Source organism: Ascaphus truei, chromosome 1 (genome assembly GCF_040206685.1).
Source record: "Ascaphus truei isolate aAscTru1 chromosome 1, aAscTru1.hap1, whole genome shotgun sequence".
Classification (NCBI taxonomy): domain Eukaryota; kingdom Metazoa; phylum Chordata; class Amphibia; order Anura; family Ascaphidae; genus Ascaphus; species Ascaphus truei.
The window spans coordinates 216,882,293-216,901,872 of NC_134483.1; the positions used below are offsets into that span (position 1 = coordinate 216,882,293).

At 43.6% G+C, this 19,580-nt stretch overlaps 1 protein-coding gene across 1 annotated transcript; it reads left to right on the forward strand.

Annotated features, from left to right (window-relative positions):
- The first annotated feature begins 1,583 nt into the window (after positions 1-1,583).
- LOC142492715 (E3 ubiquitin-protein ligase Topors-like) lies at positions 1,584-19,138 on the forward strand. Its single transcript, XM_075595660.1, has 3 exons — positions 1,584-1,838; positions 17,033-17,974; positions 18,668-19,138. Exons 1-3 carry the CDS (start codon positions 1,584-1,586, stop codon positions 19,136-19,138), a joined length of 1,668 nt encoding a protein of 555 aa, XP_075451775.1.
- The last annotated feature ends 442 nt before the right edge of the window (positions 19,139-19,580 follow it).

Here is a 19,580-nt window from a genome sequence, read left to right on the forward strand (position 1 = left end):
TGTGGCCCGGTCCTCCATGTGTCCCCCTTCATCCCCTTACCTTCTGCTGCGGCTGCGACCGTCAGCGGAGGATGAGAAGAATGCATGGAGGCTTGTGGGTGACGTGCGGCAGCTAGAGAGGTGACCGAGTCACCGGTGGCTCCCTTTGCAGGGTGCCGCCATGTTGTATGTGCTTGCACATGCGCAGTACGCTTCGCACATATGCGGCCCAATAGGATTCAGTGGCGGCCATTACAGTAAGAGCCTGTATGATTAACTACAGCCCCCAGAAGACACTGACGTGGATAGTCAGGTGCAGGTAACAGCCAATCGGGCTGCAGCAATCCCCTGCTTCCAGAGATTGATAGATAGCGTGCCCTAGGAGCACGTCAGTCGGAGCTGGGACAAGGTCAGGGTAGGTTGTATGTGCAGGTGTCTGTGGCACACTGAGGTGGATAGTCAGGTGCAGGTAAGAGCCAATCAGGCTGCAGCAATCCCCTGCTTCCAGAGATTGATACATAGCGTGTCCTAGGAGCACGTCAGTCGGAGCTGGGACAAGGTCAGGGGTAGGTTGTATGTGCAGGTGTCTGTGGCAACCCCTGTTAGGCCCCAGCTAGGCTCCACTCCACTCAGTTTGGGATTGCTGCAGGGACAGGCCAATGAGATAGGGACACTGCATAAGTGTGAGGGACACAGCCAGGACGCGGCTGCATCCTGGCATCCAATGGTCTGGGACCAGATCACCATCTACAATACAGAGACAATATGCATGGTGGCACCGTCCATGCGGGACACCACCCAATGTAGAGGTGGAGGCTTCGCGGGTAACGTCATTGGATCCATGGATCCCATCTTGCTGCATCAGAGCACCCGTGTGCTGGGAGCACCCGGCAGGTACCTCACCCATCCTGTGCACCAACTATACACTTCTGTTCTAGTGGGGCAGCGCTGTCTCACACATTTGGGTGGGTTAGTTTCTGTGGACACCGGGGAGGTTAGGTGCCATGGGGCACCTCAGCACTTTGGGGTAAACCCCACTGGGGTGTGGGCATGGCGTTGGGGGTCACACGGTTCTGTGTGGACTACCGGTTGCTCAACGCCAGGATGGTGACAGATGCTTATCCCATGCCCCGCATGGATGAGTTGTTAGATGAACTCGCCGGGGCAAAGTATCTGACCACTATGGATCTCAGTAAAGGTTACTGGCAGATCCCACTGACCCTGGAGGCTTGGGAGAAGTCGGCCTTCATTACCCCGAGTGGCCTCTATGAATTTTTGGTGATGCCATTTGGGATGAAGAATGCCCCAGCTACCTTCCAACGCCTGGTCAGCCGTTTACTGGAAGGGTGCAGGGTTATGCAAGGGCCTATCTAGACGACATTGCTGTGTTTAGTAATTCCTGGGAATCCCATTTAGTGCATGTAGCTGCGGTGCCAGCCAGGATCAGAGAAGCGGGTCTCACTTTAAAACCCACCAAGTGCTTAGTAGGAATGGCTGAAGTTCTTTACCTGGGGAACAGGGTGAGTGGAGGGCATCTTAAGCCAGAGCCAGCCAAAGTGGAAGCTATAGACTAGTGGCCTGTCCCCAAAACTAAGAAGCAAGTTATGGCTTTCCTGGGCACCGCAGGTTACTACAGAAAGTTTGTCCCACAGTGCAGCGCTGTGGCCAAACTCTTGACTGACTTAACCAAGAAGCGACAGCCTGTGCTGGTAGTCTGGTCTCCCGCCTGTGAAATTGCATTTCAGGCTCTAAAGGCTGCGCTGGTCAGTGCCCCTATCTTGGTGGCTCCTGACTATACCAAACAGTTCTTGGTGCAGACCGATGCCTCTGACTATGGCATCAGTGCTGTACTCAGCCAAGTAGGGGAGGGGGGCAATGAACACCTGGTGGTATACCTAAGTCGCAAGCTGTTTCCCAGAGAAGTGGCCTATGCCAAAATTGAAAAGTAGTGTCTGGTGATTGTATGGGCTCTGCGCAAGCTCCAGCCATACCTATATGGCCGACGAATTTATTGTTATAACGGACCATAACCCATTGAGTTGGTTGCAGATGGTGTCAGGGGAGAATGCCAAACTGCTCCGCTGGAGTCTTGCCCTGCAATGATTCGACTTGACCATCCAGCACAAAAAGGGCAGCGAGCATGGCAACGCAGATGGACTGTCCCGGCAAGATAACCCCTCTGAACGTGAATCCTCAAAAGCTGCCCCACTGACCCAGTCCCCGTGTGAGGTAGCTGGCCTAAAGGGCACATTTTGAGTAGGGGAGGTGTCATGATGTAGGGATATGCTAGGCCTGAATAAAGAGGTCACACCCAGCTAGCAGCCCCTGCAATCATGCGTGGGACACGAGGAGTTAATGTGTGTTGGGTAATAACTTGCATTCACTTGTCACATCTGTTTTGTCCCCAGAATAAGGCTGCAACTCCCTGCAGCTCTGTGTTATATTCCTTGAACTTCCTTGGGGAGTGTCTCTAACTCTGACTCATTACAAGCCAGAGCCGGATACAGATTGGCCCACACACAGCAGGGGCGTTCCAATCAATATCCACCCCTTAGATTGACAGCCTCAGAGTTGCTAAGCCTGCCTTGAATACTTATACAATATTCAAGGCTGAAATACACATACAGGCCAACTGAAGGAATTAACCTTTCCACTGCCTGTACTAACAGGACTGACAGAGGAAAGGCCCCAAAAAATAAATAGCTGCCGGAAGGTTACAAAAACATAGTTACATAAGTGAACAGGGTATGCAGGGTACAAGACATTGCATGCACAGTTAAAGATATTGGAGTTTTTGGGGCAAAACACTGGCTTTATGTATAAAACACAATAAACCATACTTTAATACAGTATAAACCTTGGGGAACCTTATATATGTGTGGGACCTGCATTGGGGATACCTGTGCTTGAAAACTAAGAGTCTGGGTGACACTGTTTAGCCCCAGAGTAATTCTCCTCACGTATCCACAAATAATGCCTGCACGCCAGGGAGAATTAGGGTGACTTCCAGTAACTCGGCCCCCGAACTCCTGCAAACAAAATGAATACATTTTCAACCAAATATCACACCTAAAACTTTTACTCCTTAAGTTTCAGGACTCTGGGACAAAGGGGACATGAAATGTGGAAAAGCTGGGGTCACTTTAACTTTTACATGCAATGATACCTGGTCCCTGGCTTATGGTGCTACTGTAGGTAGCTGCCAGGGACCCATGATTCAAAGGAAATACAGTACAGAATGCATTAACTGGCCCACTGGGCTTACATATTTAAATCCACACACACGGTTCCTAGCTTATAACCCTATGGGGGACAGTATAAGGGGAACAGAATTACAGGGCAACACGGTAATGTACAATATGAGACCCAAGAGCTGACCCTCTCAACCCTTTACATACGGTTTCAGGGGCAGCCAGCCAGGCGTCAACTTTATTAATGAAGGCCGGCTACCCCCTGCCATCACATATATAATTTAATTTATTATTATTATTATTATTATTATTATTATTATAATTATTTTTATTATTTCTCTTTTCCCCTTTATTTCCTCTTCTCTTTTTGTCTCTTCTATTCTGATATTCAAATGGGGCATGTTATGTCTGATTAAGATAGTTATTTGCTTCTATGCTTTTAAGTTTTCTCTTGTTCAAGATTAAATTAATTCTATTGTATTAAGTCTAAAACTGATTATATATAGTATGCTGAAAGAGTAATTATGCCTGTATTTTTCTCATTGTGCTTTAAATATAATTGATATTATGATGATACTTTGTATTTGATAGGATTAGTTTCCTTTGATCATTACTTTTGTTTATTTTATGTTTTTAACAGGAAGACTAGTATGTTGTAATATATTATTTAAGATTGATGTCATCATGGAGGGGCGGTAACTTGCGTGACACGGTATGTTGTCATGAAGTGGAAAGTTGCGTAACACTATATACTAAGTGTTTTTATAGTTCATTTCTGGATGAAGTTTTTTCACATTTTGTAAAACGATTGACGTGCGTTACACCTGGGGGACGGTATAAATGTACTGTAGTACTTTTTGTATATAGAGCCATTTTAACAAAACGTCGATTTTACAACTGGCAAAATAGTGTTGATCCAGATATGATACATTCCCACTGGGGAATACCTAGACACTGTAGTGTCCCTTGTCTTTCCTGATCGTGGGTGATGTAAAATGTTCCTTTGATGACAGAATTGCAGTATGTGCAATGTATTGTAAGCATGGATACATACCATTCTTTTTCTCGGTGAGCAGTGTTTGTCTTAATGTGGGCATAGATATCGCTGCTCTGACCAAATTGTCTAGAAGTTCCTTACACATCTATAGGACAGCAAATATCTGTATGACTTGTATTGAGCAACATTTTTATTCCATGTTTTAGAACATTACTGTGGCTTATAATGAAACGATGTGGCTCATGGATAGAGATATTATTAAAGTGAAATACAGTATTCATTGATCAATGCAAAATAAACGATAACATCATTATTCTTTTAATGCTACATAAACATGGTGTAGGGCAATTAATTTGTAATGAACATGAGATCAACATGCAGAACGTGCTCCCCATCACTCCGATGGTGGAAATTAGAAGAGGTTCATCATGGGAGAGAGAGGAGTTGAGGTGCATGAAAGCAGGAGGGAGAGGAGAGGGAGAGAAGAGGACGCATATCTGTGTGTGTATGTAAATAATGTGCTGTGCCCTTTTCCATGCCTACCATTGTGATGTCACTCAGCTCCATCCTAGATGGCATTACAGTCTCTTGAAGGCAGCAGTAAGTACTGTAGTAAAGAGGCTCTAGTCTAGACTACAAATAACTGGAATTGTTATTTTATTATATGGAATGATAAACTAGTAATATTTCTATGCCAGGTCAAAATGTATTTAATCATTTCGTTTTGATGGCATTTTAAGAGCGTTTATATAGGATATATGTCAATGTATCTGTCACAGTGTAATCAGAAATATAAATGGAGAATATTCTCTCAGATAATGCAGGATCACTGTGACTAAAACATCCTCTATGGGTGTGCCCTACTAGTTAATAAGTGTAGAATGGGGTTATTGTTTTCTAAATATATGAATCATTCATATGATCATATTTTTGTTGCCTTCCTTTCTATAATATATCGTTTGAGCATAGTAATTATGAAAGCCACCTAGTGACTATCTTAAACTGCAGGCAATCATTCACATTAACATTGTCAGTATGTAAAAACTAATACATAAATCCCCATTCCATTATTATTGTTATTAACATTACCTTTTATGTACATGGCACCAACATATACTGCAGCGCAGTACAATGTGGGGGAAAAGACAAGAACAAAACATAAAATACATACAATTTAAAATGTAATGAGCTCCTTGCTGCGAGAAGTTGACATTAACCCCACTTCCTCATTGATGGGGTTAAGTAGACACGATGTGTAGGCACTATTATATTTAATAGTTTGTTCCTGTTTTAGTTTATAGCCACACAATTCCTGATCCACCATTTGTAACATTCAACTAACACACACACACACACACACACACACACACACACACACACACACACACACACACACACACACACACACACACACACACACACACACACACACACACACACACACACACACACACACGGTGCTCCCACTGCAACAAGGGATTCTGGGAAATGACATGCAAATGAGCACACAATGTGTCACCTTTTGCCTGGAATATCCATTCACACATTGGCTAAATGGTAACGGTGGAGGGTTTTTTGCCCTTTTCATCCACCATAACTAAAAATGTATATGTATATGTATATGTATATGTATATATATATATATATATATATATATATATATATATATATATATATATATATATATATATATATATATATATATATATAAAACAGACAGTGAATCCCTGCACTTCTCCCTTTGGGATAGCAATAAATGGGGAATATATATATGTTGTAAAAATCTATATGATAAAGGAGACTTCTGGTTTACATCCTTTGATCAAATAATGCCAAGCCTGCTAAGCACGTCAAGGTAAGTCTCTATATCAGGTCCCTACGCTAAATGCATACTAATGTTATGTGAAATAAACCCAGAATGGGTTAATATATCCAAGCATATGCTTATATAACATAGTGTAGTTAAAAACTGGTATGTATCAGTGAAGATACTCACATGTCTGCAAGTAAAGTGAATAGTGAAATACAGGGACCTTGCTGGGGAATTATATACCTAGAAGAAGGAGGGGCTGGCCTCCCACAAGCTGCCTAATAAGCAGTTGCAGGTGATTGGCTAAATATATTAATTACACCCTAATAGTGGTGCCCTCTAGGAGCGTGCTGCTAAGGATTAAAATCGGCCTAACAGAAAATGTAAAACAAATATATAATCGGTGCACTTCTCCATGTAAGGAGCATGCAGCTGGTGAAGGGATTGGCCATACAAATGTGGAATATATATATATATGTATATATATATATATATATATATATATATATATATATATGTATATGTGTGTAAGGGGGTCACCCCCGGTTCCCCTGATCTTCCTTTGCCCCCTGCCTTACCCCTGTGGCAGTGGGGGAAGGGGATGGCAAATTCTCCCGGCGGGCACCGCCCTCTTGGTTGTGGCGCGAGCTTCGCCCATGCGCAGTTGCCACATTGGTAATGTATACATATATATATATATATATATATATATATATATATATATATATATATATATATATGTATACATTACCAATGTGGCAAGGAGGAGACAGCACTCAGATTAAGGGTAACCAATCGTATCTATTAAACATAGCCCGAAAATCCAACGTTTCATGCTATGTTTAATACATAAGTTTGGTTACCCTTCATCTGAGTGCTATCTCCTCCTTGCCACATTGGTAATGTACAGTATATCTCTATTACTTGTATGGGACATGCACCAGTCTGCTAAATTGTACAGGAGTGCTAGTGACTATTTACTATATATATATATATATATATATATATATATATATATATATATATATATATATATATATATATGTATATGTGTGTAAGGGGGTCACCCCCGGTTCCCCTGATCTTCCTTTGCCCCCTGCCTTACCCCTGTGGCAGTGGGGGAAGGGGATGTCAACTTCTCCCGGCGGGCACCGCCCTCTTGGTTGTAGCGCGAGCTTCGCCCATGCGCAGTAAAGTTTGCGCACGCGGTCCCCATAGAAAAGAGCTGTACCAAGAACTACAATTCCCAGCAGCCTCTCAGGACTGCACTTTCACCCTTGTCACAGGCAGCATTGAAGCCAATAGAGCTGGCAGATTCTCATGCTGCAGAGTTGCAACAATGTTGTGTGCAGACAGGGTTTTTGTCAGTTGGAGCTGGGGAGCTGTGAGGGAAGGAAGGGTGCAGGGAGCGAGTGCAGCTCTTGCACCCAGATAGGTACCTACATCCCAGGTAGGCCCCAACTCCCCACCAGGTTAGTGGGTAATTGATAGGGACGGCCCCAGTTAGGGACTCTGCCCTTAGTGAGTGCTGTCTTGTCAGAGTCACGGCTGTCAGTGCTGTGAGGTCTGACAGGCAGGCACAGTACTTGTGCAGCACGGTTGCTGCATGGACCAAGTAAGTGGCAGTGCGTTACTGCAGGTACTAGTTAGTTAGAGTCAGGACCGGGAAGAGCTGGGGGGGGGGCGAGATAGGCCAGTTAACCCCTTAGGTCCCAGGTAGGTCCTCACTCCCCAGTTTGTGGTGCTACAGGGACAGGCCCTAGGTTAGGGACCGTGTTATGTAGTGCCAGTGATAGATAGGAACACAGCGGATGCTGCGGTTCCAGTGAAGAGGTCTGGGCGCAAGTCTATGCCCAGAGAGAAAGACTATCTTCAGGGTGGGATCGCCCCTGGCGGACCCCAAGCAAGGATTCACCGGACCAGATCTGATGGGATCCCAGAATGACAGATCCTTTGTGAAGTTCCTTGCAGGCCCGAGTGCAGGAGCACTCGGCAGGTACTCCTTTATAAGTGCACCAACAAAGCTTAACATTCTCTTAACACATAGTGGCAGCGCTGACCACGGGACAAAGGGGTTGGGCTGTGGGCACCATGTGGGGATGTTATAATGGTGGTGTTATAATTGTTATGTAAGAGTTATCATTTATTCATTCAGTAAACCTGTTATCCATAATACTGGTGTATGTGGTTTCTGGGTGGGTTCCTATGTTAGGGTCATTCTACATTACCATAGAATCCTACATAGGTGGAGGCGCTGAAACCAAGAAACGTTCCAGAGGATTCTCCCCAGGCTCTCACTAGCGGTGGCTCAGCCCTCCTGTGAGCCTGACAGGTATACGCACCACACCTGGTAACACCGTAGGTTCTCCGCACCCACACCATATCTGCGATTGGGGGGGAATACGCGTTACATATATATATATATATATAGCCCTGGTCCCCTTACCAGCGCGGGACCCCGGCTATGTTATGCTTCCCAGCGCTCCCCCTGGCGTAAACGCAGGTGCCGCAGGACTAGCTAGGGCAGCGAGGTGATTTAGCCAGCAGCAGGAGGCGCAGGGAGGCTCCGGTGGTTCTCCACTGGTTGGCGCCGTCATCCGGGCTGGAGCCGCCATGTTGGAGTTGACCACGTGTGCGAGAATGCTTGCGCAGGTGCGCACGAGTACGGCGGCCATCTTAGAGGTGGCAGAGCAAGCGCAGGAGAAGGTAGAGAGGCAGGAAGGTCCTCTAGAGGTTGCGCATGCGCAGGGAAGTGGCGCGGCAGCCATTAGGATAGCGCAGGCTCAGACAGGAAAAGGTATGTGGCCATTACAGAGGAGGCCATGCGGTCTCCATAGGCAGGAGCCTTCTGGGGAACTACACTGCTCAAGAGGCATAGCATCAGGCAGTCAGGTGCTTGAGCTTAGCCAATAGGGCTGAGGGATTCTCCTGTAAAGGGGATGATCTAGTTAGGGATATTAGAAAGCTGGCAGGAAGGAAGTGAATCAGGGTGGGGAATAAGACAGGGGAGGAGGTAGGTGTGCAGGGTCAGGGACGCATGCACTAGGCCAGAGACCCTCCCAAGACCACAGATAGCCCTGTGTCACCATTGAGCTGCTGCAGATAGGGACAGACCCAGATAGGGAGGCTGTCACTTTAGCTGAGCAGGATAGCTAGTTGCAACAGTGTTGTGTGCAGTGCAAGCAGAGTAGTGGGCTTTGACTGTGTCAGTGAAAGGCCCCTCATAGGAAGAAGGGGGGGGGTTGCTTTCTAAGTTATACAGTATGTGTTATATCACCAGTGCCAGTTGCATGTGGTGAGCTGCCAGAGTCTGGGATCAGACAGAATCTACAGCAAGAGATCTTCTGCATGCAGGGACTAGGCTAGAGGTATAGCCCCAGGGCCCAGTTAGTCCCCTGAGACACTGTAGAGGAATAACTGTATGTTATAGGGACTGCCTTAAGACAGGGACTCCACCATACTCAGAGAGAAAGAGGAATGCTGCATGACAGTGCCTGACTGTCAGTACAGCGTGTAGCAGGAAGAGTGCCTGACTCCATAGCAGAGACTGTGGTAAAGGATCATTCCGACTGGAGATCCCTCCCTGGAGGAGTAAGAGGGTGTAATCATTTCTGCAAGGAGCAGCGCAACGTGGCGTGGGACCAAGTTGTGGAGTTTCTGATTACAAAGGATTTTCCTGATCAGGACTGATCAGGGAGGTAGTATATATTAAGTGCACCAACGGGCCCCAACACAGGGAAGTGCTATCCCTCACACTCACACTCTCGTTATTGTTGTGGATACTCAAATGATAAAGTGCCCAAGCACATTATTATCAAAGGGACTGAGGGTGATGTGATAATGGACATGTGGGCTGAGGGGATGGTATGCATCCAGGGTGATGCAATGTTATTCATATGATGTATTGATATTATGCAAAGAGAGTTTCATTGAAGTTATCGTTCATGCTCAGTAAATACTGTTTATTCACATTGTGTGTATTTACTGTATGGTTGTTCTGGTGAGGGCACACTCTCACCACGTTGGGATCCCTCATCTGGTTTCATGTGGCGGAAGCTCAACCCTCCTGGTTGCCAAACAGGTACAGCACCACACTGATAAGTAGTCAGATAGTAGTCAGATACACCTACCCACCTCAATCTCACTTAGGGTGGGGGTAAGAGGGCTACATATATATATATATATATACAGTGTTCGACAAACCTATACATTTGCACGCCCCGGGCGAGTGGATTTAACATCGTGGCGAGCTCCTATTGGCCCAAGCAGCACAAGTGTTGGCGAGTAGATTTTTTGTTCGGCGACTAGATTTTTATATATATATATCATCATGTTTTAAGTTATGGTGGGTGAAAAGGGCAACAAGAAGCCTCCACCGTATTGCATATAGCAAATAAAAAGATCACTTGTGAGCATATTCACATGTCTTAGGCAGCCAAAACCTTGAAAATTGCAAAGCCAGCATTACAACCAACCTCACACTGATGATTCTCATTAAGGTTGAAACATGTCTGTCAGTGGTTTCTCTGGCTTTGCATCTGATTCCCATGCTGTGCTTTAAAGCTGTGTTAACAACGAGCATTAGCTTATATGGGCTCCATGTAAAAATGTTTTTTTAGGCAAAAGGTGACGCGGTGTGCTCATTTGCATATCATTTCCCAGAATCCATTGCTGCAGTGGAAGCACTGTATGCTGGGGATAATGGTGAAAGGCAGGGTTGCAGACCTGCCATAGACATGTGAATGTGCTCACAAGTGATCTTTTTATTTTATATATATATATATATATATATATATATATATATATATATATATATATATATATATATATATATATATGTAAAGAATCCAATGCACAGCCAGCACACCATATGCAAGTAAATACGTTTTGGTGCTTATCCCATAAAGCAATAACAGACCATACGATACCGGTTGCAACACGACATCAAGGGACAGCACGCAGGTAAGTAAATCATAAATTTTCTATATTTGATAGAAGACACAAAAACCGACGTTTCGGTCCCCCAGTGGGACCTTTCTCAAGGTGGTGAGAAAGGTCCCGCTGGGGGACCGAAACGTCGGTTTTTGTGTCTTCTATCAAATATAGAAAATTCATGATTTACTTACCTGCGTGCTGTCCCTTGATGTCGTGTTGCAACGGGTATCGTATGGTCTATGTATATATATATATGTATGTACCTGTATCGTGTTGGCCGAGCTTTAATAATCAAGAATGAATAGATGATACCGATGTGTGGCTAACGAAATGCTTTTATTTACATACATACACACACAGACACACACATTCTTACATCACTAACATTTAGGAACAATTTAACACCTCAAGTCATAAATCGCATGCTACACAGGGGGGAGGGATAGGCTCTGGTCACAGATAACATTCCAAGTGACACTGTTTTTAAGTAAAAACCTTGCCTGCTTTATTCAATGTAACATCGCCGGAAGAAGAGATCAGTGTATCTCGAAAGCTCGAACAAATAAAAACATTTCGTTAGTCACAGAACTGTATCATCTATTCTATATATAATCACTAACATTCAGGGACCATTTAACACCTTAAGTCATAAAACGCATACTGCACAGGGGGAGGGATAGACTTCAATCACAGATCACATTCCAGGATGCACTGTTTTAAAGTTAAAACAATTTTTTGGGCTTCATTCATTGTAACATCGCCGGAAGAAGAGTTCAGTGTATCTCAAAAGCTCGCACAAATAAAAGTATTTAGTTTGCCACAGAATGGTATTGTCTATTAATTTTTGATATACAGTATATATATATATATATATATATATATATATATATATATATATATATATATATATATATATATCACAGAAAAGCCTGCAACAGACCTATATGAATAAACTGTGCTAAAACCAGTTAAATAAGGTATAAATCATAACACCACTGGCGGTGCTGGGGATGGGAATAATATGAAGACCAACACAGACAAATGAATCCCCCAATAGCACTCTAGCATACAAAGAGTATCAAAATGTATTAATCACAAATAGACATATATAAATTAAAAAAGGAACGATGGTGTCCTACCTGCTGTAAAATGGTGCTTAAACCCCTTAAAGAGAGAAATAACAAAATGAAATGGGCTGTTAGTAAATTTAAATTAATCTAAAAGGAGAGCTTGTGACTGAACTATGATGTGGAAACATATAGTGAAATGCTGGTGCTATATGCTAAGTGGATGAATAACTGCACCAAGTACTTGACTGTGTTGTATATCATCTGTTTATGAGTCAACCTCTGTGTGTGCCAAATCATACTTGTTTCACCTACTGCATTATATTGCTGTCATGCACACACTGACCCACAAAAGGGATTGTAATCTCAGCAGTTACTGTCCTGCCTGTCTGAGTCTTTAGAGGCAAACATTGGTTTGCCTCTACATTCTTATTACTTATTGGTACAGTTATTCATCCACTTAGCATATAGCACCAGCATTTCACTATATGTTTCCACATCATAGTTCAGTCACAAGCTCTCCTTTTAGATTAATTTAAATGTAGTAACAGCCCATTTCAGCTTGTTATTTCTCTCTTTAAGGGGTTTAAGAACCATTTTACAGCAGGTAGGACACCAGCGTTCCTTTTTTAATTTATGTATGTCTATTTGTGGTTAATACATTTTGATACTCTTTTGGATGCTAGAGTGCTAATGGTGGATTCTTTTTTCTGTGTTGGTCTATATATATATATATGAAGACCAACACAGAAAAAAGAATCCCCCAATAGCACTCTAGCATCCAAAAGAGTATCAAAATGTATATATATATATATATATATATATATATATATATATAAATTGCTGCCTAACCTTAGATTGTACCTTGTGTATTTGTCTTGCATCATGTTTTCTCTGTTGACCCTTATGAATAAATCAATCTAGAGTAAATGGGAATCAAACGTAGCAGTCTTTTACAATCTAAACAGATTGGTAACAATTGGCTTTAACGTACATTTCATACAATTTATTCCTGACTGTTGGTTTCAAATACATCAGTGTTTAAATGTTCATCCTTCCTAATTAGCTTTACATTAAACTAGTTGATATAAGAAAAGTCTATATGAAAGTAAATTGAGTGATATGGTGTTTTTGATTTATAAACAGTATATATATATATATATATATATATATATATATATATATATATATATATATAATCAAAAAATAAATAGATGATACCGTTCTGTGGCTAACGAAATGCTTTTATTTGTGCGAGCTTTCGAGATACACTGATCTCTTCTTCCGGCGATGTAACAATGAATGAAGCAAGGATAACTTAAAAACAGTGTCTCTTGGAATGTTATCTGTGCTTGTCCTTCCCCCGGTGTGGATGTGTTTTATGGCTAGAGGTGTCAAAGGGTAACTGAAAGCAAGTGAAGAAAGAGTGTGTTTGTGTATCAGTGTGAATAAAAATGAATGGAGAGCCCACAGTATAAACAGTGCTCTACACAAGGTGTGTGTGGAGTGAGAGGGATATAAATGGTGTGGGTGGGTGTGGAAATGTGAGAGTTTGTAGCACAACTAAAAGTGTGTGTGGATACTATGTGGTCCCTATTGGTGTATATGGATGGAAAAATAAGGAGTATTAGTATGTGTGAGAGACAGCTGTGTGTGCATACATATAGCACAGTATGTACAGACATGGCCTTTAGCGCTCATGGGAAGAGAGTTCGCTAGTGTCAGTAATGACTCATAAAATTTCGATCTCTGTTTAGGCCACTGCTAAGTGTCCCGAACAGTTGCATAAATTTGTATTCATGCAACCGTCTCTCTTTCGGGGTTTTAAGATTACCTTTGAGTATGGCAACCCTCAGATCGTTCATCTTATGGCCAGAGTCAGAGAAATGTTCGCCAACAGGACTGTCTCTTGTTCCGCGTGTGATGCTGTGGCGATGCAGGTTCATTCTCTTGTTTAGCCCCTGTCCTGTCTCACCTATGTAGTAGCAGCCCCCTGGGCATTTCATGCACATGATGAGGTACACGACATTGCTGGAGGAACAGGTGAACACTCCTCTGATTTTGTATTCCCGATTCTTGTGTGGTATTTGTATTGTGTCCGCTGTGTAGAGCATTGCGCAGGTTTTGCATCTTGGGTCCTGGCATGGTTTTGTCCCGCATTCAGTTGTACTGCTGAATACTTTACTTCTCACCATAATATTCTTGAGATTATGGGGTTGTCTGTATGATAATAAGGGTGCTTCAGGGAAGACCTGTTGCAGTCTTGTATCTTCCTGGAGGATGGGTTGTAGTTTCCTGGCGATCTTGCGTAGTTCTCCTAGGTGTGGGTTATATGTGACCACCAAAGGAACCCTGTCGCTTGTCTCCTTCTGTTTGTATTCAAGGAGATCACTTCTTGGTATTCTGGTGGCTTTGTGAATTTGCTGGTCTACAATTCTGTGGTTATATCCACGGTTTATAAAGTCTGATCTCAAGGCTTTAATCCGCTGGTCTCTGTCTGCTGTGTCGGAGCATATCCGGTTGTATCGTATGGCTTGACTGTAGATGGTTGCATGTTTGGTGTGTGTCGGGTGGAAGCTGTTGTCCCTCAAATAGCTGGCTCTGTCTGTAGGTTTGCGGTATACAGAAGTCTGTAGTTGGTTGTTCTTTATAGTAATGGTGGTGTCTAGAAAATGTACTTCATCCGGGGAATGGGTGAGTTTGAGGTTGATGGTCGGGTGGAAAGTATTGAAGTTGTCATAGAACTGTAGGAGGTCCTGTTCGCCAGAGGTCCAAATCAGGAGGATGTCATCGATGTAGCGAAGGTATGTAAGGGGTTCGCTAGTGTCAGTAATGACTCATAAAATTTCGATCTCTGTTTAGGCCACTGCTAAAACCCCTTACATGTCACTTGAAACCCCTTACATACCTTCGCTACATCGATGACATCCTCCTGATTTGGACCTCTGGCGAACAGGACCTATTACAGTTCTATGACAACTTCAATACTTTCCACCCGACCATCAACCTCAAACTCACCCATTCCCCGGATGAAGTACATTTTCTAGACACCACCATTACTATAAAGAACAACCAACTACAGACTTCTGTATACCGCAAACCTACAGACAGAGCCAGCTATTTGAGGGACAACAGCTTCCACCCGACACACACCAAACATGCAACCATCTACAGTCAAGCCATACGATACAACCGGATATGCTCCGACACAGCAGACAGAGACCAGCGGATTAAAGCCTTGAGATCAGACTTTATAAACCGTGGATATAACCACAGAATTGTAGACCAGCAAATTCACAAAGCCACCAGAATACCAAGAAGTGATCTCCTTGAATACAAACAGAAGCGACAGGGTTCCTTTGGTGGTCACATATAACCCACACCTAGGAGACCTACGCAAGATCGCCAGGAAACTACAACCCATCCTCCAGGAAGATACAAGACTGCAACAGGTCTTCCCTGAAGCACCCTTATTATCATACAGACAACCCCATAATCTCAAGAATATTATGGTGAGGAGTAAAGTATTCAGCAGTACAACTGAATGCGGGACAAAACCATGCCAGGACCCAAGATGCAAAACCTGCGCAATGCTCTACACAGCGGACACAATACAAATACCACACAAGAATCGGGAATACAAAATCAGAGGAGGGTTCACCTGTTCCTCCAGCAATGTCGTGTACCTCATCATGTGCATGAAATGCCCAGGGGGCTGCTACTACATAGGTGAGACAGGACAGGGGCTAAACAAGAGAATGAACCTGCATCGCCACAGCATCACACGCGGAACAAGAGACAGTCCTGTTGGCGAACATTTCTCTGACTCTGGCCATAAGATGAACGATCTGAGGGTTGCCATACTCAAAGGTAATCTTAAAACCCCGAAAGAGAGACGGTTGCATGAATACAAATTTATGCAACTGTTCGGGACACTTAGCAGTGGCCTAAACAGAGATCGAAATTTTATGAGTCATTACTGACACTAGCGAACTCTCTTCCCATGAGCGCTAAAGGCCATGTCTGTACATACTGTGCTATATGTATGCACACACAGCTGTCTCTCACACATACTAATACTCCTTATTTTTCCATCCATATACACCAATAGGGACCACATAGTATCCACACACACTTTTAGTTGTGCTACAAACTCTCACATTTCCACACCCACCCACACCATTTATATCCCTCTCACTCCACACACACCTTGTGTAGAGCACTGTTTTTACCGTGGGCTCTCCATTCATTTTTATTCACACTGATACACATACACACTCTTTCTTCACTTGCTTTCAGTTACCCTTTGACACCTCTAGCCATAAAACACATCCACACCGGGGGAAGGAGAAGCACAGATAACATTCCAAGAGACACTGTTTTTAAGTTATCCTTGCTTCATTCATTGTTACATAGCCGGAAGAAGAGATCAGTGTATCTCGAAAGCTCGCACAAATAAAAGCATTTCATTAGCCACAGAACGGTATCATCTATTTATTTTTTGATTATTGAAGCTCGGCTAACACGGTACTGATACCTCTACATATATATATATATATATATATATATATATATATATATATATATATATATATATATATATATATATATATATATATATATATATATATATTCACTTTTGTTTTAAATATAAGATTTACCTACTTTTTGTTTTTGTATCATGTTACACACACACGTCTATATTCAAATGCAACAGAGAGAGTCCCAAAACAAACACTCTGGTTACAAAAAATAGATAAATATGTATTCAATACAAGAAAGGACAGCTTAGAAACACTGGATCCCTAAAGTTCCTAAAAAATCTCCTGTAAGACCAAATAGAAAGCACATCTGAACACTATAACACAGAACTGTGAGATGCACAAACAATGCAATGTATTGTAATGGAATGAAATGGAAAAAATGCTATAATTGCATCTCCAGACTTATATTGTACAGTAATAAAATCTACATGTATTGTATACAGAAACCTGAATATTTTTTGTAGTGAATAGGCAGGACTGGATGTTTTATATTTGACTTATTTTCACAGGTGATGGCATCAACTGAAGAATTGACGGTAGATGGCAGCTGTGCACCGCAGGCTGGTACATCACAGGTCCACAGTATGCCAACGGCTCTGTCCCCAGACTCAAAGTGCTCCATTTGCATGGAGAGGTTTAATAATGTGTCCCACCTGGACCAATGCCGGCACAGATTCTGCTTCAACTGCATTCAAGAGTGGGCAAAAACCAAAGCTGAGTGCCCCCTGTGTAAGCAGCCCTTCCGCTTCAACTTCCACAGCATCCAGGCTGATGATGAGTACAAGCAATACATTTTGAATGGTACCTTTGCCAGACCAGATGGTAACCGGTTTCAGTATCGCTCAACTTTTACCAGTAACTACAGCATACCCGTCAATCCCCTGACAAACTCATTCCCTCATACAACATTCACGCCTCCGGACAGTAGAATTCTGTTTGATGGGCGTTCAAATCAGACATTTCTGCAAAGGGGCAGAGATTTGCACCAGATGATACAGAGGCTGACCTCCAGGAGACAGGCAAGCGCAGAGGGGCGGTTTATGAGTGAGATCCAAGAGGAGGAGCTTATCAACTTCAGGAGGGCTCTGTATTACTCTGGAGTACGAGTCAGAAACATCCAGGGTGGAGGCCAGTACAGAGATATCTCCGCTGAGTTCATCCGACGGAATCCTGCCTCACTTCACCGCCTCGTGCCCTGGCTGAAGCGGGAGCTAATTGTCCTGTTCGGAATCCACGGCTCCCTCATCAACATAGTGCAGCACATCATCATAAGCAATGTGACACAATATGACATGGAGAGCCAAGCCTTTGTGGAGGAACTGAGGCCGTTTCTGAAGTACTGCACCGACCACTTCCTGCACGAGTTCATCAGCTTTGCCCGCTGCCCCTACAACGTCAAGGAGTATGACCAGCATGCCATTTACGACTGCCTTACCCCATCATACATGGAAGTAAACCGCTTAGACTCGCCCATCATCATATCATCTGATGAGGCAGAAGCTAGGGAGCCAGATGTTCTCTCTTCTGCTCTTGGACTCAGCCAGACTCCATCTGATGATGAGATAAAGGCTATGTATTGCTCCAGAGTACATGTAAGAAACATCCATGATGGAGGATGCTACCAGGATATCTCTGCTGAGTTTTTCCAACAGAATCCCATCTTCCTTCACCATCTCATGGCCTGGTTGAGGAGGGAGCTAACGGTTGTGTTTGGCAGTGACGATTCCGCTGTCAACTTCGTGCAAGACATCATCATGATGAATTTAATGCTATACGACATGGAGAGCCAAGCCTTCATCGAGAAACTTAGAACCTTTCTGGTGCACCACACTGATCACTTCCTTCAAGCGCTAATCAACTTCGCCCACTACCTCTACAACATTGAGGCATACGATGAGCCCGCCAATTGCGACAGCCCTGCCCAATCATCCATCATCACCATATCATCTGATGAAGATGATGTTATTGTGCCAGATGTCCTTTCATCTGCTCTTGGACTCGACCAGACTCCATGGGACAATGATACACCAGGAACTTTCTATTCAACATTAGATCAAGCCACAGCTATCAACAGGGAAAAAACTCAAGTCAACATAAACATATATACTGCTGCAAGGATGGAAGACACCGAGGCAGACGGCCAGCACAGCAATTACGACTGCTCTGCCCAGTCATCCATCATCACCATATCATCTGATGAGGAGGACGTTAGGGAGGCAGATGTCCCCTCATTTGCTCTTGGACTCGGCCATATTCCATGGGACAATGAGACACCAGGGACTTCCTATTCAACATTAGAGCAAGCCACCGCTACTGCGCCAACTGCCATGGATAGCTCAGAAAGCTCAGACGAAGAGCCCTCTATCAACAGGGCAATAAAGCAGTTGGACATAAAAATGCATACCGCTGCAAAGAGTCAAGACAGAAGGTCATCTCCACCTGCTTCATTCACGCAAGATAAGTGTGCTTTCAAAGCTAGCCATAAGGATAGCACGTCATCTGACAAACATGGCTATTCTAAGAAGAAAGAGAAGAGAAAACGACCGGTCATCTCAGACTCTCACGTGTCTTCCCCGGACGTGAGAGAAGCCAGGAAAAAAAGGAAGCTTGCATAGCAGCTATGAAATTTCATGATGGAGGGCACAGTCAAGAAGTTCATCTAGCAATCCGGGCCATAACAATCAAAGGAGCCATTGCAGCAGGGACAGACCAAAAACAAGGAGTTTCAGAAATCCAGAGAAGAGTGGACACAAAGGGGAGAAAGGAGAAGATCCACGAGTAGAAACAGGAGCTTGTCCTGGAGAAACAGGACTGTCACAAAACAGTGAAAGCTCCAGGGAAAGTGATGGGTCCAGTTCTACAAGCAGTAACCGCAGAGGAAGGTCACTGAGCCATGACAATGACCATAGCTTTCCTGTCCACAGCTAGTTCTCCACCCGCTTCCCCTGTCATTATAACCATTGATAGTGACAGTGAAATGCCAATGGTAAAGAACGTCTCCTGTGATGATCACAGCATTACCTTCCTGTATGTTAAGAACCACTGCATTGACTTACA

Excerpts from the sequence above, each read along its gene's own strand:
- LOC142492715 (XM_075595660.1), top strand. The coding sequence starts at position 1,584 with ATGGCTTTCCTGGGCACCGCAGGTTACTACAGAAAGTTTGTCCCACAG. Across the intron at positions 1,839-17,032 it reads TCAGTGCTGTACTCAGCCAA|GTGATGGCATCAACTGAAGA; the intron begins GTAGGGGAGGGG and ends TTATTTTCACAG. Across the intron at positions 17,975-18,667 it reads TTACCCCATCATACATGGAA|CACAGCAATTACGACTGCTC; the intron begins GTAAACCGCTTA and ends GCAGACGGCCAG.